The 22478-nt window shown below is 42.1% G+C and overlaps 2 protein-coding genes across 2 annotated transcripts; both read left to right on the forward strand.

Annotated features, from left to right (window-relative positions):
• The first annotated feature begins 460 nt into the window (after nt 1-460).
• tfcp2 (transcription factor CP2) lies at nt 461-11997 on the forward strand. Its single transcript, XM_063886911.1, is given in 17 exon segments — nt 461-753; nt 1601-1789; nt 3130-3158; nt 3161-3280; nt 3432-3508; nt 3808-3913; nt 4027-4133; nt 4800-4952; nt 5087-5197; nt 5985-6064; nt 6297-6372; nt 7198-7291; nt 7714-7804; nt 7956-8062; nt 8713-8855; nt 9519-9570; nt 9660-11997. Coding segments are annotated over 16 exon segments (1506 nt in total). The 5' UTR covers nt 461-753; nt 1601-1667; the 3' UTR covers nt 9698-11997.
• Nucleotides 11998-13069: 1072 nt separating this feature from the next.
• Nucleotides 13070-22251, forward strand: csrnp2 (cysteine-serine-rich nuclear protein 2). Its single transcript, XM_063895182.1, has 5 exons — nt 13070-13558; nt 17564-17736; nt 17895-18157; nt 18440-18736; nt 18857-22251. Exons 2-5 carry the CDS (start codon nt 17577-17579, stop codon nt 19583-19585), a joined length of 1449 nt encoding a protein of 482 aa, XP_063751252.1. The 5' UTR covers nt 13070-13558; nt 17564-17576; the 3' UTR covers nt 19586-22251.
• Nucleotides 22252-22478: the final 227 nt, after the last annotated feature.

The raw sequence follows: 22478 nt of genomic DNA on the forward strand, positions 1-22478 counted from the left end.
AAAAAATATGCCGTAAATGGAAAGTAGTATATTTTATGGGATATAAGACACTGTATGTGTTTAATAACATCGTATAGTATACCACAATAATACAACAAATTACATAATGAATGGTTTAACCTTGCAATGTATAATATAACTTGTAGTTATATCAAATTTCATGTGAATTTTGAGTCTCATACAAAAACAACAACTTTATTTTAAAATAAATGCAAAAAAAAGGTAAAGATTATACATTATACTAAAAGGGAATATAATAAGAGTCTTATTCATTTATATATTTTACTGAAACTGATTCTAGACTAAACAGTTTACCCGTTAAAATAACTAAAAACTTGTGAAAGGTATTTCTTATTACTGAAAGCTCAGCCTTGTGTTGTACCCACCATAAGCGCTAGGTGGCGGTAATGACGCCCAACCGTAAATTAACACCACGAAGAAGAAGAGGAGCGAACGAGAAGTGACGTCAGCTCCTTTTTCCTGCTACGAAGCTAGATAAACAAACAAAAGCAAGACATTAAATTAAATATATTTACGAATCTGAGGTAATTTTGATTAATTATTATGTAAAGATATGTCTACCAGGAACGCTGTGTTTTCGTGAATCCTCTATTAGTGAAGGCAAATAAAGGTTAGCATTGATTTTAGCTGTCTGTCTGTAGTTAGCTTCGTTAGCTCGTGATGTTTGTTTTACTTCTTGGACGAAACGACATGAAGAAGATGAAGAAGCAGTGTTAGCATCTGCTGCTCAAGGTAAGGTCTATTTAATATGATTTATAACTCAATTAAATACGTGAATAGGACAAATAATGTGCTTTTACGCCAGTTATTGTTTTGGTTCATCAGTGTACTGTTTCTTAAAGCGCGTGTAACGTCAACACTGCATTATTTAATACATAATAATAATAATACATTTTATTTATACTTTTTATTCAAGAGACGTTGCATGTTTGAAATCATAAAAACACAGTTAAAAATAACACCCAAAAAGTATATAAAATACAACATTAAGACATGACTCAAGAATTACCAGTACAACAGCTGTTTACCAACATGTGGAATATTTAATGCAGATGTTGTGTGATTGTTTTAACTCTTGAATGGGCAATCACATGTTTTGGAAATGTATATGTATATATTTCTCTTTTCTAAATTACACCCATGTCTTAAAATAGCTGTCATAACAGTCTATTTTAATTTTATTTTCCTACATATTGTTCTTTCTGTGTCTCTGTATGCACCACATATACCAAATCAACACCTGTATTATACCCATTATAACACCTGTATTATACCCATTATAACACCTGTATTATACCCATTATCCAATGACTGGTCCCCCCAGGATGCAGCAACCATTTTAGGGTTAAATGTGATATTTAAACTTACATTTGATGTTATATTTAGAACTAAATCTTGTGGTCTTCCAGCCAGTACACCTTTGCTTTCAGCTTCTTTTTGTCAATTACACAAGCTGCTACTTTAATCCTCTTTTCTTGTTTTTTTTTATCTCTAATTCCTTCAGTAATACATCTGCATGTTGCCACAGAATGTCTTAAAGTTGAATAACAGGCCTCTTCTTTGACTCTCTCCACCACAGATTGTGAGGTCGTTGGAAACTTGGCACCGGTTTTAACCCGAACTGCACCCCGTACAATCTCGCCATCATGGCGTGGGCTCTGAAGCTTCCTCTCACGGACGAGGTGATCGAGTCCGGGCTGGTGCAGGACTTCGATGCGAGTCTGTCGGGCATCGGGCAGGAGCTCGGGGCGGGGGCGTACAGCATGAGGTACTGGGGGAATCAGAATCAGAAACCGTTTTTCTTGTCCTACAGAAAGGAAATTGTCATTCTTCAAGCAAAAAGGGGGGCGCAAATTTGGTTGCAGAGACTATTAAAGAGGCCCTGTGATGTTTTTTTTGTGGTGTTCCCGCTTCTGTACTGTGTTCTATAGGTAGTGCATGTAAATGGTCTGCAAAGGCTAAAATCCCTGTTTGGCTCCAGAGGGAGTTACTTTTACCCAAATCCCATAATTTGCAGATCGTATTTGAGCACCTATGGTTAGGTGGTTGATGCATATCCCAACTACATCAATATATCTGCAAACTATATATATCTGTGGAGTCTTTATAGGTCTCAAAATATATTTATGATGCTCAGTCTTTCTCGGATAAAAGTTCCCTCTCTCTTCTGGCCGCTTAAGTGTTTTGTTAAATGATACTGAAGAAGTGCATGCATGTTTGTTCCAGAGATTCTCCTGTTGAGAGGAGCAAAGAGGAACTGTTTGGATACCTCGGTATTTAGTAGTGTTTCCTTCCTCTCCTGTGTTATCATTAAGGAACTGACTTTCAGCCTCATGTGTTGTGAAAGTCTCTTTGATTTGATGTTACAACATTAAATATCAAGGTTTTAGTGAGCTAAAAAATAATAGAAAGGAGATTAATAAATAAAAGCGTTTCTTAAAAGTAAGATATTCCTGCTTTTCTGTTTTCTGAAATTTATGTTTTTCACAATTTTACTGATATTTATTTTAAGATGAATCTAGAAATTTAAAGAGTCCTCTCCTGCTGATGTTCAGGTGTATATCAGTATGTAGTGTCTCTACTTTAAAGAGTCCTCTCCTGCTGATGTTCAGGTGTATATCAGTATGTAGAGTCTGTACTTTAAAGAGTCCTCTCCTGCTGATGTTCAGGTGTATATCAGTATGTAGAGTCTCTACTTTAAAGAGTCCTCTCCTGCTGATGTTCAGGTGTATATCAGTATGTAGTGTCTCTACTTTAAAGAGTTCTCTCCTGCTGATGTTCAGGTGTATATCAGTATGTAGTGTCTCTACTTTAAAGAGTCCTCTCCTGCTGATGTTCAGGTGTATATCAGTATGTATGTTTCTCATACTGCCTGTGCTGCAGCACCTCTTTTCACCCTCTGTCTGAAACCAGAGCCCAGTCTGCTCTGATTGGTTAGCTGGCCGGCTCTGTTTTGATTGGTCAACTGCTTAAGAGATGTCCCGCCCCTTAGCCTATCACGTACAATGTGTTGGAGTGTGAGCCAATAGCAGCGCGAGTGTTCCGTAGTGATGTATTTGTTGTGTGTGAATGAAATATTGAGGATTGTTTTGTGTCTCTGTCCTGCAGCGATGTCCTCGCCCTCCCCATCTTCAAACAGGAGAGTCCAACCTTCCTCCGGACAACGAAAACAAGATCCTCCCCTTTCAGTACGTTCTTTGTGCCGCTACCTCTCCAGCCGTCAAACTGCACGATGAAACCCTCACCTACCTCAATCAAGGTCAGCATCCAACCCCCGACACGAAGCTAGTTCACATGCATCTGACGTACATGCATGACACTGAAAATGATGGGGAATATAAAGATGGAATCATAGCTGTGACAGCTTGTTGTGATTTCTTTTAATCCTCTGTTTGTACGTGTCATTGCAGGGCAGTCCTATGAAATAAGGATGCTTGACAATCGGAAGATTGGGGAACTTCCGGAAATCACTGATAAAATGGTTAAGGTAAGAATCGCACATACTTTACATTTAATTTAGCTGAAGATTTGATCCAAAGTGACTTAAAATAAGGACAGAAAGAAACACATTTAAAAACAGGAATCCTGCATTGAAGTGCTACGTACTGAAGAGAACTTCTATTTTATTTGGAAAGATATTATCGAGTTTTCAGTCTGAGAGGGAATGTGTGCAGACTCTCTGATGTCCTGATATCAATGGGGAGGTTGTTCTGAAAGGTACACTGGTCTGCACAAACAAACCTGTCCTCTGACATTAACTCCTTCCTTGAATTGATTGGATTTCAGAGCATCATCCGAGTGGTTTTTCATGACCGCCGGCTGCAGTACACGGAACATCAGCAGCTGGAGGGCTGGCGCTGGAACCGACCCGGGGACCGCATCCTGGACCTGGGTGAGGGAAAAAAAAATGCACCTTCGACGATGTCACTCGACCAGAATCATCATCATGGATTTAAAGACGCCAAATCTGAGCTCTTCTGAGAACAGCCTGTTTTTACGTTGCAGATATCCCCATGTCTGTCGGCATTATCGACCCTCGGGCAAACCCCACTCAGCTCAACACTGTGGAGTTCCTCTGGGACCCCTCGAAAAGAACCTCGGTTTTCATCCAGGTAGCACCACGGACCATTGTATTATTGTATTTATTGGAAGCAACCGCCTTTAGCTTAGCGGTGGTGACGTGAAGTCATGTGACCGTGCTGTAGTTCCTTTATAGCCCAACATTAGCCTCCTTTAGCTTAGCGGTGGTGACCTGAAGTCATGTGACTGTGCTGTAGTTCCTTTACAGCCCAACATTAGCCGCCTTTAGCTTAGCGGTGGTGACCTGAAGTCATGTGACCGTGCTGTAGTTCCTTTATAGCCCAACATTAGCCACCTTTAGCTTAGCGGTGGTGACCTGAAGTCATGTGACTGTGCTGTAGTTCCTTTACAGCCCAACATTAGCCGCCTTTAGCTTAGCGGTGGTGACCTGAAGTCATGTGACCGTGCTGTAGTTCCTTTATAGCCCAACATTAGCCACCTTTAGCTTAGCGGTGGTGACGTGAAGTCATGTGACCGTGCTGTAGTTCCTTTATAGCCCAACATTAGCCGCCTTTAGCTTAGCCGTGGTGACGTGAAGTCATGTGACTGTGCTGTAGTTCCTTTATAGCCCAACCTTAGCCTCCTTTAGCTTAGCGGTAGTGAAGTGAAGTCATGTGACCGTGCTGTAGTTCCTTTATAGCCTTATATAAATATATATATCCTATATAAATCTGATATATTCCTTTTCCATGTTTTAGGTACACTGCATAAGCACAGAATTCACGATGCGTAAACACGGAGGAGAGAAAGGTGTTCCTTTCCGGATCCAGATCGACACGTTTAAGGAGAACGAGAACGAAGAGTACACTGAACACCTGCACTCTGCGTCCTGCCAGGTCAAAGTCTTCAAGGTGAGGGGGGGGGGGGGATCAGTCACTTCTGCTAAAATGCAATAGGCTCAATATTGCAGAGAATGTTGTGTGTGTATATGTTAATGTAGTGACTAACGTATAGTCATTTATTTAAATGCCTCCCCCTGTTTCAGCCTAAAGGAGCCGACAGGAAGCAGAAGACAGACCGGGAGAAGATGGAGAAGAGAGCGCCGCAGGAGAAAGAGAAATACCAACCATCGTATGAAACCACCATTCTGACAGAGGTGAGGATATCGATAACGTTTTAAGTAATAAATCAAGAGGAGAGTCATCAATATGAACCACAGCATCAACCTTTTGGGGGAAAATTGTGGGAAAAAACACAGTTAAAAGTAAGAAAAAAGAACCAGAACATAAAATAAAAACAATTGATGCTATTATATCGTTAAGATGTAGACAATTACTGACATGAAATCTGGATATGCAACGAAGAAACTACGTGCAGTATACCGTGGCAAAGTACTTGGAATAATACAATGTAATATGTGCAGTGTGGTTATGGAAGTGGATGAGAGGTAGCCGTTAAGCCCCGCCCACTTTCAGGTGTAAATCCTGCATCTGAGTGAAGCTGGAAATAATAGTGTCCTCATGTCTTAAAGCTGCTGAGTCATATATCGCAGCTCAAACAACAAATACATCCAGAGCTCCGGTTCCTTTACGTCCTCTCCAGAAAAAAGGAGAGTGAAAGAAAGGATCAGAAATCTCAGTCTCAGTGTCAGCCTGCTGCCTGCCGCTCGTCCCCCTGCAGACCCACCGGACATCCATCCCCTATTTATTCTCTGTGAGCTGTCTCTGCCGTCTGACCAGACATCTGACCCCATCTTCATATCTCTGGACTCATTAAACCCTTTCTGACCAACAGAGAGATTGTTTCCTGGCAGCACTTTAACATTTTACGGGGGAAATCTGCATTTCGGTTTGAGGGCGCAGAGACCCTGTTACCTGGTTTAGACTAAACCCTGATATCGTGTTGTTTTTTATTTCATAATTGGGATGTATTTCCTCCTGCAGTGCTGCCCCTGGCCTGAGGTGTCGTACGTCAGTAACTCTCCGTCTCCGGGCTTCAACAACAGCTTCCCCGTCGCAGAAGGGTACGAAGGTTTAGGATCCTAAACTTAATTGAATCTATCATACGTTCAGTAGTTCTGAATACTGAGAAAGAATGTCTCTATCTGTTTGCTCATGTCGGTCACAGACACAGAGGTATCCATGTTAATAAAGACATTAAGGGAGACATTCATCACTAGTTTAAACTCCTTGTCGTAACTTAAGTCTGTATTTTCCCGGGGTAATAACGAGATATATTTTGCCCTTTTGTCTCAGAAATGGATCCCCGACCCACCAGCCCGAGCCCGTCGTGCAGGTCGCTGATGTAAGTGCACCTCCGTGCTCGCTCGAGGTGTGAATACAAGCATTTATTCATTAATTCATTGATTGATTGTCTTAAAAAGATTTGTTTGTCCCTGTCTTTTTGCAAGAGTCGACTTTTGAAGAACCCTTACACTCTGAGGTCATAAAAAGCACGATTCCAAACCGACCCCTGGAAACAGGAAGTGCCCTAACTCTTCCTAACCGTGGTTTAGTCAGCGTCTCTCAGACAATAAATTAGAATTATATTAACATTTAAATCTGATGTTTAGAAGCTGCTTTTTGTTTTTGCAACAGTAAATATTCCAAACTTTACAATCAACCACACACAGACACAGACACAGGTATATGAGACTAGGTAAAATAATAGATATTGTAGGAGCCAATTAACAGTGTGGATATAAAGGTAGGGAACAATGTGGTGGATTCAGACACACACACACACACACACACACACACACACACACACACACACACACACACACACACACACACACACACACCCAAACGAAACACATGCTGAGGTTCAGTCTCACCTTAGTATCTGACATTGTGTGCCTCAATTACGTGCAGTAGGCGGCTCCTCAGTGGCTTAAAGCGTTGGCTTAGCCTCCACAGATCTAATCAGATGTAACCTTGACATCTGTATGATGTCACATAGCGGTTTGGAATTGGCCCGAGGTATGGTTGGTCTGAATTTGCACATTTCTCCTCTCTTTTCAGTTTTTAATGCAATATTTATTAAACAAAGCCAGTTATTCCACCTGTGATTTCTCCACGCTGACTCTGAGATGCTCTTTGACGATGTTCAGGTTGTAATTCCACTTTTTATCCTCAGTTGTTTCCTCCCCCGCAGAATCTGTTACCCACTGCCACGCCGCAGGATGCTCAGCAATGGCTTCTAAGAAACCGCTTCTCCCCCTTCTGTCGGCTCTTCACCAACTTCTCAGGTAACTTCTCGGGCTCTGGAATTGCACACCTGGTACAAACACCTGTTCATCAAATCCAACAACAAAGAGAAATGTTTACAAGAAATAAAACCAAAAGTAGGAGGAAAGGTTCCTCTAAAAACACGTGCAGAAGGAGTATGCAAAACACACAGAGGATATGCAACCGTCACAGTGCTTTGTAGTGTTAGTAGGTAAATAAGTGGTATTATGGGATGGGTCAAATGTTTTGCATGAAGCAGACATAATGAATGAACATTGTGTACACATGTGGTCATGATCTGTGAGTGTTTTCTGTTTACTTTTAAGTGTGTTTACTCCTGTCTCTGTGTGTTTTCCCTCCTGTTTGATCACCTGATTCCTTCACGGGCTACCCCGGTGATTGTGCGTGTGTTTCCTAATGAGGTCTCTTGTTTCTGCACCAGGAGCCGACCTGCTGAAGCTGACCAGAGAGGATGTGATTCAGATCTGTGGACCGGCTGATGGGATCAGACTCTTCAACGCTCTGAAGGGACGGTGAGTCTCCTTCAATCATCCTTCAATATGTCCCTCACCTAAAGCTTCACATGTATCTGGTTATTGCTAAGGTTTCTTATGGGCATTTTCCTGCTGGGGTCTAAGCTGTATGAGATGTATAACTAACATCTGATTGATTCATTGTCTGCAGGGTGGTGCGTCCCAGGCTGACGGTGTACGTCTGTCAGGAGTCTCAGCAGGCGCGTGAGCAGCAGCCCAAACACGAGAACGGAGACGCTGCTGCTAACACTTTCTTCGGTCAGTGCATGATACACTACATTTAGATGAGGCTTTATCCAGAGAGACTTACACCAGGTGCAATACTCAGAACAGCAAGAATCCTGCAGGTGCATCAGCTCAACATAAGCCACCTTTATTTGCTTTTAACTTATATATAGACTGGACTGGTGTTCATGCATGTTATTGGAGCTAAATGATTAAATTAAACTCTAGATTCTTGGCAGGATGCACAAGAGTTTATCAGCTAGGAGACGCATTACACACTCCCTGCATCACTCTGAGATAAAAGATTAGATCTGACTACATTGTCATGCACATTATACAACAGAATGCAGTCCGTATCCAACTAGAGAGTGCAAGGAGTAGGTCGTGCATGAGCTTACCGTATATTTACAGACTCTAGTAAACAGTTTCATACTAATTAGCAAAAGCATGGGCGACGCAGAGCCTTATTAGAGATTGAATGTGTTTATATTTGGACTTGTAAGTGCTGGTATGCAGATTGTGTTACTTGTGGACAGAGCCAGGCCACACGTTTTCATGCTAAACAGCTGTAGCTTCATATTTATTACACAGACGTCCAACTTGCATCAAATCTACAGATGTTACTGTGTGGAAATGGCAGGTGAGTCATTTAAAACCATACCTTTTTTTTTCCCGCCCTGCAGTTTATCACGCCATTTACCTGGAGGAGCTCACGTCCTCGGAGCTGACGGAGAAGATCGCTCAGCTCTTCAACATCTCGCCCCGACAGATTAATCAGATCTTCAAACAGGGACCGACCGGCATCCACGTTCTGGTCAGCGACGAGGTACCGAACACCCGCTGTGGATTTACATTCCTCAGGATTTCCTCACAACAAAGACTGAATCTTCTCCAGTTTTAGAAAAAAACAATCGATCAGTTAGAGTTAATTAATCTTCTATTGGCTGAGCAATTGTGTTTATTTTAAACATTGGGTCTCTGTAACCCTATATGACATGGATTATTAAGGCTATTTGGTTGAGGATTTAGAAGGAGACTCTAATATTACTTTGAATATTGCGTCGTTAGTATTTGTCCGCTTTCGGCAGAAAAAAAACATGTGTTTATTGTTGAATTACCTCCATTTTGAAGCCCAAAAACAATGGTAATCTATGGATGAATTGGCATTAATGAAGTTATTTCTGCACCCTGGTTGCAGCTGTAAAATGTTTTACAATGCACGCAAGAAATTAGAGCTTGAGTTTGAACATTAATTGTCTAATTTTATGAAAAATCTCAGTCTCTCAATCTCAGATCGGATGTATTTGGAGTAAAATAAATCCCTTATCTCTGGTAGTGTGTTCAGGATTGCCTCATAAACTAAGTGCAGTAGAGATTTTACAAAACTGTGATTCTTGGATTTAGCAAAAGTCAAAATATAGCAGAAAACACTGAAGTTCAGAAAACCCCTCAAAATGCCGCCTGCTAACCGTTTCCTCTCTTTTCACAGATGATTCAGAACTTCCAGGATGAAGTTTGTTTTGTTCTGGACACCATGAAAGGTATTTGAGCGTGATGATGTCTGTATTTAAAGCTTTGAATCATTTACAGGTTTATTTCTCACGCCCATCTTTTCCCTTTTGCTTTTCAGACGACTCGAATGACGGTTACCACATCATCCTGAAGTGAACGCCCGGCAGGAGTTCTTCAATCCCGGTCCGAGCTTCGGATTCCTCGACGCTCCTGGAATATATCCTGTTTGCCATCTCATTGAGACCTGTACCGAACCCGGAAATGTAAAGTACGGGTCCCCAGCACATAGAAACTGCAGGATGCTAACTCGCATATGTTGGGTAATTAGCATATTTAGCACAAGTTGCGTTAATTCGCATATGCAGACAGTAGTTTAAGAAGCTGATTTCTGACAATTTAGGAGGTTATTGAGGGGGTTGAGTCCATTTCAGCCCACCAGGACTACAAATATGGCCACTTTCTGGATCATAAATGGCAGTTTTAACCAGGAAGTGGCCATATTTGTAGTCCTGGTGGGCTGATCATGACACATTTTGGGTCTATTTAAAGTTTAAATGGACTCAAAAAAGCCTTTTTGAACCTTTTTAAAGGTCAGAAATTGATTCAGCATTCTCCATATACCTCAAAATCCTCACCCAAACTGCCCAAAACAGCCAACACATTGTTTAGCTATTGTCTGCATATGCTAATTAATGCTACTTTTGCAAATTCACCAACATATGCAGGTTAGCATTTATCAGTTCCTATGTGCTGGGCCCCGTACTATACATTTCTAGCATAAAACCTTCGGGTCCTCAACATTTCTGGGTTCACACTGCTGGCAACAACACGAATAAGTGGAGGACGCCTCGGGAAAACATCTGGAGGCTGCAGCTGAAGCCCCCCTGCCCTCTCCTCACTTTACCTTACTGTCTTACTCCTGAGGTAGTGACTGTGCAGTGATCTGCTCCAGACCCTGTCTCCCTTTTTAGAGGTCGCTTTCTCCTCTGTCGCTTCTTATCATGAACGGGGTTATCGGCGATACAGCTGCTGATTCAAGGTTAGCCGAGCATCTGGTGTGCCAAAACTGTACGCTTCAAACAACACCCAAAATAAGGAAAAAGCAGCAAAAGAATATTGATTGAATGCGTGATTTCTGAGGTCAGTCTGCAGGAAACATGGTGTCACAGTAAGGACTTTAAGAGAAGCTGAGGCTAACAAAGTATTCTTCTGGTTTTATCTGTTACTTTGGAGAAAGAAAATACTTTTTCCTGACTTCTAGGTCCGTGTAGGTAGAGTGGAGCGCACACAGGAACTCCTGGCTGTTACTTATGAACTCTGAATGATGATGAAACACCGTCTGTGTTCTGACCTGCATGTGTTTCCTATAGAGTGGTGCAGGGATGTCTGTGTTGGACCCTGAAGGCAGCATCTCACTGGTCCAATGGGATTTATCCGTGTGATTTTGGATTATTGCAGAATAAAATATGAACACCACTTTATGATTTGTGAAAGTAACAAGCTAATGTTGGGCTATAAAGGAACTACGGCACGGTCACATGACTTCACCTCACCACCGCTAAGCTAAAGGTGGCTAATGTTGGGCTATAAAGGAACTACGGCACGGTCACATGACTTCACGTCACCACCGCTAAGCTAAAGGTGGCTAATGTTGGGCTATAAAGGAACTACAGCACGGCCACATGACTTCACGTCACCACCGCTAAGCTAAAGGTGGCTGATGTTGGGCTATAAAGGAACTACAGCACGGTCACATGACTTCACGTCACCACCGCTAAGCTAAAGGAGGCTAATGTTGGCCGTGGTGACATTTAGTCTTCTCATTTAGACACTTGTTTGCAGCCCTCGTTAATAAATCCACCAGTGGGGATTAAACCAAAAAACCAGGAAGTGCTAAACTGCTGAGTCATGTCAGGGTTCAGGACTCATTCCTGCACCACTCTATCAACAATAATGATTATTTTCAGTATCGAATAACCTGCTTTTTATTGATCAATTTCTCTATAAAAGATCAGAATACAAAGAAAGAAGTCACAAATATTCAGTTTGTGATCCGATCAAGAAGAGCATAACATTTCTCACATTTGAGACGCTTTAATGAATCCATTTTGGCATTAATTGATTTAGCCTCCCATCTCCAGCAGCTTAATACACAACACTATTCCATCATGCTGATTTCTGCCCATTTGTAAATAGAGCATTAAACTTCCAAGAGGAATCTTTTATTAGAATAATATTTTTAACGTTTCTACGTAACCACCCTACCGAATAATAATGGACCTGTGATGGAGCTGCTGAGCACACTAGAGCTGGGTCCCTTTTTTTACTCCAAACGTTGAATTAAAAGCAGCATTTTTACAAATTTCTCTGATCAGCATTATTATAACACTGACCAATGTCCCACCCGACATCGCTGTCTCCTAATGTTTGCAAAAATAAATGTGATTTTTTTAAAACAATATCCTACAGTTGTTGTTGAACTCCTGAACGTTTATTTACAGGAACGTTTTATTGATATAGAACAAATACTATTTACTGTCTCTCCCGGGACATGTCTCCATGCTTTACTGTCTCTCCTGGGACATGTCTCCATGCTCTAATGTCTCTCCTGGGACATGTCTCCATGCTCTAATGTTCAGAAAGCTCTTTATGTTTCTCATACTGTCTGTGCTGCAGCTCCTCTTTTCACCCTCTGTCTGAAACCAGAGCCCAGTCTGCTCTGATTGGTTACCTGGCCTGGTCTGTTGTGATTGATCAACCACTTAGAGATGTCCCGCCCCTTAGTCTATCAGTGTGTTGGAGCGCTGGCCAATAAAAGCGCGAGTGTTACATAATGATGTCACTATGTTCTGGAAGTAAACAAAGGAGTCCAATGACATTTGGAATAACATGATCATTTACCATTTAGTTGATATTTTCTAATTATAATCTCAAGTGTGGTGAAGAGTTAGGACAATATTTTCCTCTGAGATGTAGTGCAGTTGAAGTATATATTAAAGGAAATACTGAACTATATTTACAGCCCTTAAAATAACGTAGATTACGTTCTAACTTTCAACATTTAAATACTAAATATTTGATCTGCAGGTAAGATAGAAGCAGACCTTTGAAATAACCAGTAGTGGAATCATATTAAAATACATTGAATAACTACAAATAAAAAAAACAAGACCAAAAAAAAACTGATTTTAAACTTTTTTTTGTTTTACATTTTTTGATGACAGATTGAAGGGGCTCACCTGCAGTCACGTTGCCATGGAAACTGTATCTGTAACACACTGATAATAGTAATGGTAATAATAACTGTACATCAGATGCAGTTGGGATTATTTTAACATCGTTTTTGTCACCATGCTGTCACAATCTGCACGTTTATTTTTGCACAAAGTGAACAAAGAAGAAAGAAAGGAGAGAAAAAACTTCATTTCCCAGCATGCCCCGGCGCAAGGCAGGCCGGTGACGTCACAGTAAGTATATATACGTCTACGGGGAAGAATTCCTTCCTCCATTGTTACACAGAGACGGGAAGCCGGGGCGGAATAGGAGGACCTGAAGGCGTCTTCTTTTTCTTCTTCTTCTCGTCTCTACAGCTGCAACATTTTCCACACCAAACAAAAAGATATGATTTAAAGAAAGCTGCCAAACCCGGCAGAGGAGACAGAAGTAAGCTCCGCCCGAAGCCGCCCCGGTGAGGAGGACAAACGAACCCCAGTGGATTTCTTTCTTACATTAGACACATAAAGCTCATTATTATTTCCTCCTGCCGCTCATACAATGTTCCTGAACGCACCTCAGCTGTTTTTATGACGCTGTCCTGCAAACAGCTGCAGCATTTCAATGCAGAGTGACACAGATCTCTGGAGCTGTGCAGAACAATGAGCATGGAGCACAAGTAGCCTCATATACAGTCAGAGACACACACACACACACAGGCTGCAGAAAGCTTCTCTCAGGGCGGAGGGAGGTGGATGTTCTGCTGGAGAAACATTGGAACAAAGGTCCCTGCTTCTGCCCCAGGTAAGAGGGTTTAGTGTTTCATTAACCGGTTTGCCATTGTGTGTGTGTGTCAGAGTCTCTATGTGTGTGTTATAAAGGGGGGGGGGGGGCTGTCACACTGATACTATCCTCCCCCAACAGGCAGATCCTGCATGCATTGCTCACAGTTTAACAAATAACCCCTCCTCTGTGTCCCTGTAGGTAGTGACTTTCGTGTGTAACACTCAGCTAACAGGAAGTCTGATTTTATTCACAGGATCAGAATCTGTCTGCCCTATTTCTGTGAGAGTCCCCAGGTGGCTCTCATTCATCATGCTATAAGCACACTTACATCTTTATTACACATGTGCAGCCTCTCCATGAGTGGTAAACAGGTTACATCGGAAGAAAATCCACATTTTCAGACATTAATGCATGAAAAAATGACTTAAATTAGGTTATATAGAAAGACAATCCACATTGAAACTGAATTGGTGCAGCCCATCTAACGATGACTTACTTAATTAATGATATGGTGTACTAAATGTCCAAAGACATTCACTTTAATGTGATATATAACAGCGAAAAACAGGAAATCTCCACATTTTAGAGGCTGGAAACAGCATTTTCTGACATTAGTGCATGAACAATGACCCAAATGAGGTTATATAGATGGAAAATCCACCTCCAAAGGGAATTTGTGTGCAGTCCATCCAATGAATATATTATTAATTAAGCATTGGTGTATTTAATGTCCATCCTGGCTCCTAAAAGTCCAAGGGGAGGTGTTATTCTGTGAGTCCAGACCTGAAGTAATCATTTTCATACGATGTAAAACTGAAATAAGCAGCAGATCCTGACAGTAATGAACAGGAAATGACTTAAATGAGGTTATTTAGATGGAAAATATCTATTAAACCCTGTGTGCTGCTTTCAGTGATTTTGCACCAGTCCAACTAAGGATTATTAACCTCATCAATCATTGATGTACTAAATGTCGTCCCAGCTCCTAAAAGTCCAAGGAGATGTCTTCAAATGTCCAATTCTTCATTTCTGAGGCTAACAGCATTTGTTTTACAGTAATAAATGAAAAATGACACAAATTCGGTTGTTTAGATGGGAAATCCACCTTAAAACACCAGTCCAATTAAGGATTATTTACCTAGTCATTCATTTGCTCTATAAAATGTCCATCCCAGTTCCTCAAAGTCCAAGGAGATGTCTTTCAAATGTCCAAATATGTTCATTTTAATATGATATCAATCAGAAAAAGCAGCAGCTCTCCTAATAAAGGAGTTCCAAAACAGCAGGTATAGATAACTGCATGGAAAAATGACTCGAAATACTTGATTATTATTGATGTATTGCTTAATTGCCACAGCTCTACCTCACATTCATCATGCTACTAACACCCTCACTGAACATCTGTAGGACTTTTTAGCCTCTGCAGGTGAGTTACATTAGGTGGAAACCTCAGTGCAAAGATGGCGAATCCACATCAAAACTGAGTTACTGTGCTGCTTTTAACTATTAGTTGCAAACACTATCGTCTCCCTGCACCAGTACCTTAATTCATTTCTTTTATTTTACTACGTGGTCATCGCCTCTTTCTAGTTGCATTAATTCCGTACGTTATTATACACGCATCACATCTTATAAGTCATATTTAAGGCTAGATTTCCCCTTAGATACTTTTATAAAATGTCTCATGTATAGATAAAGCTGCAGCGTGTTTCAGTCCGCAGCATGTGACACGGTAACCCAGTTAAGATGTGCAGCATGTTGCAGAGTCAGATAATAAGTAACTCAATCATCTGCAGGACAACCACGGGGACACATTTCATGCAACTCAAAAAATACACAACACTAAAGAAATGGAAAGATAGTCGATGCATCCTCGGGCGAGATACTGAACCCTGAGGTGCTCCCGCTGGCCAACGGTGTGGGTGTGGGTGTTAGCTTCCTGAGAGCAAGTGGTTCTACTCTGTATGGATGAGGGGTGAATGGGTACAGTCATTAGAAAGCCAAGAAATTACAAAATAAAAAAACGAAAATAGGATAAATATGTTTCAGTCTGGATTCAAAGGAACAGTACAATGTGCATTAGTGATGTTTGAATGTTGCTGTGTCAGTCAGAAGCAGCTGCAGGTTCAAGATATTTCACTGTGGGTTCAAAGGTTTCCCTGACCGCACGACAGAGATGGGGTTTAGGTCTCAGGAGGAGAAGTACAGCAGTCTGTTCAGTTTGTGTTTGAAGCGTTTATTATTAAGCTGACGTCTAACTGCATGCTATCCTAATAAGGTCTGCGTCTGCAATATCAGAATGAACTGTCTTTATATTGAATCGTGTTTTCAGATATTATGATACACAATTACTCTCTAAATAGATGTATTTTTAACAGCACCTATGGCTCTGTATCTGTGTGCATTCAAACACTAATATTGATGTATTTATTTCTCTATATTTCAAAGGTTCCTAATTCAATTCCCCAAATAAGTTTAATTTATCAAGTCTTTAATGAGCACAAAACGAGGCTTTAGCATTTGCTGATTACATACAGACAATTTATTCATTGAATTAACGGGAAACTAAATGACCTATATCTGGATTGAAGACGTTGCTCTAATCTGATGTGTAATAAAAGATCAAATACAAATATTAAGAATCAGATTAAAATAAAAAGGAATTCAAATTTGCACAAAAAGATAAAACAGAATAAAAAAATTGATATCAAAAAATGGGAGTCTGATCAAATGTGCATTAAAGCAATCAAATAGAATACAAATATTGATATGGACATTAATGTAGGAACTAAAATATGTAATAAATGATAGAACTACATTATTTAGATACATAAAAGAAGGGAAAGTAAAAATGTGCAATGAAAGTTTAAATCAAACAAATGGAATTTAAATATTTAAAGCAATCATGTGCAATAAAATCTCACATACACGTAAATTAAAATGAGAATTCAAAACAAAAATGTTCAATTAAAGGTAAAATAACACAAATTAGAGACAGATATTTGTGATGATCGTTCAATATAAAACAGTAATTGTAGAGGCGTAGTTCCAGGGTTGTGTGAACGACATTGACGCTGCACAGTAGTATTTAGATATTATAACTATGACTAATATAAGCTCATAAATGTGCAGGAATGACCTTGAGTGACCTCTCCGCTGCAGCGTTCAGATGATCCTCTCTCCGTTTACAGACGGACGAGAGAGAGAGAGCATTTCCTCCGGCTGGGAGCTTTAATCGAGCTTGTCTAGTTGCCATGGAGACGTTTCCACACTCCATGATTTCAAAGGGGAGAGAGGGGGTGCAGGGGGGGAGAGAGGAAGTGATGGAGCTGCAGTTCAGATGAAAGAGAAACTACGTCACCCTTTGAGTCTGTGTTCAGAGCCGCCCTGAGAAATGATACAGCAGTATTTTGGGTTTCCAGTAAATAACAAAAGCTCAGACGTTCTGATTAATTATTATCCTGATAACTCAACGCCTCGTTGTTTACTTCCGGAACGTGATGACATCACGACGGAACACTCGCGTTTCTATCGGCTAGCGCTCCAACACACTTGTACGTGATACCGAGCACAACAGAGTCGGCCAGCAGCTAACCAATCAGAGCAACTGGGCTCTGGTTTCAGACAGAGGGTGAAAAGAGGAGCTAAAAATAAAACAGATTGAAAAAGTTTTGTTTCTGCCTGAAAAATTACTTTCTTCTGTTTTATTTTGACTTTTTCGAAACATACAAACACCATAGAACTCAAAACCAATTAGTTATGTAATATACGTGCACACACACTCACACCTCAGAGGGAAATATTTGATATTAATAATCAATCATAATTTCCTCCTCAGAAAAACATATTTACCTTCTTCTATAAACTTGAATACTTCATCAATTATCTGATATGTATTTTTCTGTCAATGGACTGTTGGTTGCATCACCATCATACAGTGCCTCTAACATCACCCTCTCTCCTCTTCCTCCTCCTCCTCCTCCTCCTCCTCCTCCTCCTCCTCCTCCTCCTCCTCCTCCTCAGTGAGAGAGTCTCCATGGAGGCGACCTCTTCCCTTGGTCTGAAGCGCAGATATGAGGAGGTGGACGCCGGCTCCCCGTTCTCCACGCCTAAAGACTCCGATGAAGACGTGTCCAGCAGCGACAGCGCCGACAGCTGCGACAGTCTCAACCCCCCCTGCAGCGCCCCGTACACCCGTAAGGAGAAACACACTTAAAGACACTTTAAAGAAACTTAGAAAACCCTTAAAAATATACCGAAAACACACTTAAACACACACTGACCAACACAGTGAAATTGCAACATGTAACTTAATTTCTCTCCTCCCCTTTTCCTCCCCCTATCCCCCCCTCAGCAGCCTCTATCCTCCGGCAGCAGCGGGTGTCTGCGGGGGGGAAACGGGTGAGGTTCGACGCGGTGACGGTGTATTACTTCCCGCGGCGGCAGGGCTTCACCAGCGTGCCCAGCCAGGGGGGGAGTTCTCTGGGGATGGCGAGGCACCACTCCTCCATCAGGAGCTTCACCCTGGGGGAGTTCGCCCGAGAGAGGGAGAGCAGCCACCGCCTCACCCTGCAGCAGCACCTCCGCCACGAGAAGCTGCAGCAGCGCAAGATGAAGGTAGGGGGGGGGGGGACTTTATCTGAGGGAGGAGTGCATAATGTAGACACCGTAACTCATTTAAAATAAAGCTTTATGTAGGAGAATCCTAATTAAAAAACCCAAATATCTATGAATCACAATCAGACTTAAAATACAAGTTGTTTAAAACTAATACCAAACATAAGAACAGTGACCGAGCTGTTCGGACGAAGCTGTTCTGGACGCCTCAGTCCTCAGGATAATCCTGCTGCCCTTAAGCTTTAAATAGCTCCTCACTCCTCCACTTCCTGTCGCCTGCAGCTGACGAGGAACGGCACGGTGGAGTGCGCTCAGGCCGACCTGCTGACGCTGGACGACGTGTCGGACGAGGACCTGGACGTGGACGGGGTGGAGGTTGACGACTGCTTCTTCCTGCAGCCGCTGCCCACCAAGCGGCGCCGCGCCCTGCTGCGCGCCTCCGGCATTGCACGCATCGACGCTCGCGAAAAGGCGGAGCTGCGCACCATCCGCCTCTCCAGGGAGGAGTGCGGCTGCGACTGCCGCATGTACTGCGACCCGAGGCACTGCGGCTGCAGCCAGGCCGGCATCAAGTGCCAGGTGAGTGAGAGAGAGAGAGAGAGAGAGAGAGAGAGAGTGTGAGGTTTTATCTGCACGTGAGAGTGTGTGTGTGCCTCCCTCTTCCTGTAGTAATAAATTAACTCTGTGTTTCCTCCTCAGGTGGACCGCATGGCGTTCCCGTGCGGCTGCTCCCGGGAAGGTTGTGGGAACGCCGCCGGACGCATCGAGTTCAACCCCCTGCGGGTCCGGACCCACTACCTGCACACCGTCATGAAGCTGGACCTGGAGAAGAGGAGGCTGCAGTACAACGAGTCCGACCATATGTCCTCCCCCTCCTCCTCCCCCACCCTCTCCCCCGGCGGCCTGGACTCGGAACTGGAGGAAAGCGAGGCGCCGCCGCCGGAGGTCCAGGATCTCCTGGAGGAGCAAGACCTGCTGGAGCGGGAAAATGAGACGGCAGTGCTGCACCTGCAGAGCGCCGAGGAGCAGGAGAGGAGGGAGCGTGAGGGGGAGGAGCTAGGGCAGGAGGGTCTCACGGGCGATGTGGGCCTCACGGGCGATGTGGGCCTCACGGGCGAGGTCCTCCTCCAGGGGCCCTTCCCCACAGGGACCACGGTGCTCTGCATCACTGACAACCAGGAGGAGAGCCCCTCGCAGCTCCTCAAAGACTCCCCCTCCTCCCTGATGTACTACCAGCTCAGCCCCATCGAGGCGGGGGCCTTCGAGCCCGGGGGGGAGGAGGGTGAGGAGGTGAGGGATCAAGGGGGGGAGAAGGAAAGGAGCTGCAGGGTGAGTGTAGGGAAGATGCAGCACCTCCCTGAGGGGGGGCAGTGCCGGGGGGAGGCGTGCATGGAGGGGGGAGTTAATCCTCTCCCGCCTGAAGTTTAGCTGCCCCTCCTCTGCAGATATTTTGCACAAAAGCGATGAAAAAAAAATATTACATGTTTATTATCATGGAGTTATTACAGGAGGCAATAGAGAGGTGCAGGAATGAGTCCTCAACCCGGACATGAGTCAGCACTTCCTGTTCCCTGGTCTGGAATTCAATGGTTTTTTCTGAATGTGTTTTTGGTGGCTATCCTGAAATAAGGTCTGTGGTTAACTCAAGCTGAAGAGAGTTTTGTGTCTAAATGAGACGACTAAACGCCATCACGCCCAACGTTAGCCGCCTTTAGCTTAGCAGTGGAGATGTGAAGTCATGTGAAGTCATGTGACCGTGCTGAAGTTTCCACAGAGATTATTTCCTGCAATAATCCAAAACCACAGAGAAATACCATTGTCTTCCTGTGAAGGACACCAGGGAGATGCTGCCTTCAGTGTATGTCGAGGGGGGGTGCTAAGAGCACATACAGATCACTCCCCAGGAGTTAAGTGGATGCAGTTAAAAGGTGTGTAATTCTGTTGGGGGTGTAAATGTGGCCTTAATGGAAAAACATAGAACCCTTGTGTGTGTAGGAGTGGATGAAAAGCTCGTCGTGTTCATTTCCAGCAACAGAAAAAACACGCTGACGTTAGCCTTTAGTTTGGTGGTGTGTAAAGTTATATTATCAACACTAAACACAGATAGTTTTTATCGTGCGTTCACTTTTATGGAAGTAAATCTGTTCCGTCTGGTTTTGAAATGGGAGAAGTCACTGTATTTATAGCACAGAGTAATTATGCATCTGAATTGTTGGGCTCTGGATTTAATTGGTCAATGGTTTTAAAAGTTCTGTATAAATATTCAAGTTGCTTAAATTTGATTGGCCAAATTTGGTTGAAGAAAACTCATGTATAAAATTCTGGTTAAACATCCAGGGACCCAAGAAAAGCAATCAATTTCAGATATAATCCAAACGCTACACGTCATATTTTTGCAATTGAATTGGGCCAATCAAATTTGAATAACTTTAATACATAGAGAATTTTTGAGTTGATTCTGAATTCATAGGCATTGAAATTAGGCATCAACTCAATGCATACTTATTTGCTTCTATAGATTCAATGGCCTTTTTAGGTTAAAAATCAGATGTACTTCCATACCCTTTCCGTTACGGCTAACCTCGTGCTGTAGTCAAGCCAAATGAAGGCCTCCTCCGCTGAGAAAAAAAAAGACCTAATAATCCTGGAAATACTTGTTTTATTCGTGTACTGTATGCATTTTGCAAGACGGAGCCGAGGTTGCTGCTTCTTTTTGTTTTCGATGTGTGTGTGAGTGTGTGATGAAGGTGGAAGCAGCAGACGGGCCTTAGCTGCTGCTCCTGCTAACACGGAGGATTTATTAACAAAAAGAAGAGAGCTAGTTTACTTAGTGTAGTTAAAATGCCTATGATATTACTTCTTATTCCTTTTGGGTAACGTGTCTTTTGTGCATTAGATAATGTTGGGGTTTGTTTTGGAGTGAAAGGCTGGAAGTAAATCTCGTCCATCTGATTCTGAAATTAAAAAGCCATTGAATTTAGTGCAGCCGATAATTATTCGTTGAATTAATGCCTTATTTAAATGTTTACGAATTCAGAAATCAAAAGTTAACATTATTATTTTTTGCTCAAATTTGATTGGCCAAATTCTGTTGCAAAATACAATGTATAAAATCAGATTATATCTAAAATCGATTGCTTTTCCTTGGGTTCCTAGATGGTGAATCTGAATGTTATACCTGATATTTTTGCAACTGAATTTGGACAATCAAATTTGAGCAACTTTCATATTTAAATAGAATTTTAACCAATAAAATTCAGAGCCAAAAAAATCCATTGCATAATTACCCGGTGCTATAAATCTGAAGGCGTTTTTATTTAAAAATCAGACCAGATTAACTTCCATAGTTTCTTTAATGTGATGATAACACGCATATGAAGAGAAGAGCATTTAAAGAGTTACTAATTTATGAAACAGATTGATAACAACCTGAATTTGTATATTTTATGTTTACTCTGTACAGTGTGTGTGTGTGTGTGTGTGTGTGTGTGTGTGTGTGTGTGTGTGTGTGTGTGTGTGTGTGTGTGTGTGTGTGTGTGTGTGTGTGTGTGTGTGAGAGGGAAAGTTGTGTGTGCATGTAAAGTACTGTATTATGAATAGGGGGATATATTAATGAGGATACGTGTTTTATTCCTGAAAGGTGCTTACGTTACACATCCACTGTTTGTCCTCCCATGAGAAACGTGGAGATATTTCTCGCTGAATGAGAGAAGAGAAACGCAATAGCTGCTGAACTGCTAATCACTAACGAGTATGTAACCCTAAAACATTTCCTGTTTTTAAATGTCTCTTTTTTTTAATCTAAATGTGCCGACTCCTCTCACACAATGTTTAGTTTTGTTGCCTAAAAGATGAACTCCGCCCACAGGAAGATGTCTGATTATCTGCCTTTTTGTTTTGTAATTGTCTTGGTAAGAGTGGTGCAGGAATGAGTCCTAAACCCGGAAATGTTGAGGCTCCCTCGTCTCAAGGTCAACGTTTTTGATCCAGTTTGTGGTTTATATGCCTTTAAATAAGATCTGTGGTTAACAAAAGCTGAAGAGACTTAAGCGTGTTGTTCTTAATAAACTTAAAGACGCACTTAATACCCCAAAGCCTCTATATGTGTCGTAAAAACGTTGGTTGTGTCTAAATGAAAAATCATTAGCATAGCCGTTAGCTTAGCGGTTAGCATTAGCGCTTTACTTCTGGCAAGTGTGTGTTTTTGGTTGTTAGCCTGAAATAAGGTCTGTGGTTAAAACAAGCAGAAGAGACTTAAGTATTTTGTTCTAAAGAAACTACAGTACGTCACTAAATAACCCAAAGCCTCTTAATGAGTCTT

Source organism: Eleginops maclovinus, chromosome 1 (assembly GCF_036324505.1).
Source record: "Eleginops maclovinus isolate JMC-PN-2008 ecotype Puerto Natales chromosome 1, JC_Emac_rtc_rv5, whole genome shotgun sequence".
In the NCBI taxonomy this organism is placed as follows: Eukaryota; Metazoa; Chordata; class Actinopteri; order Perciformes; family Eleginopidae; genus Eleginops; species Eleginops maclovinus.

Excerpts from the sequence above, each read along its gene's own strand:
- csrnp2 (XM_063895182.1), top strand. The coding sequence starts at position 17,577 with ATGGAGGCGACCTCTTCCCTTGGTCTGAAGCGCAGATATGAGGAGGTG. Across the intron at positions 17,737-17,894 it reads CTGCAGCGCCCCGTACACCC|CAGCCTCTATCCTCCGGCAG; the intron begins GTAAGGAGAAAC and ends TCCCCCCCTCAG. Across the intron at positions 18,737-18,856 it reads AGGCCGGCATCAAGTGCCAG|GTGGACCGCATGGCGTTCCC; the intron begins GTGAGTGAGAGA and ends TTTCCTCCTCAG.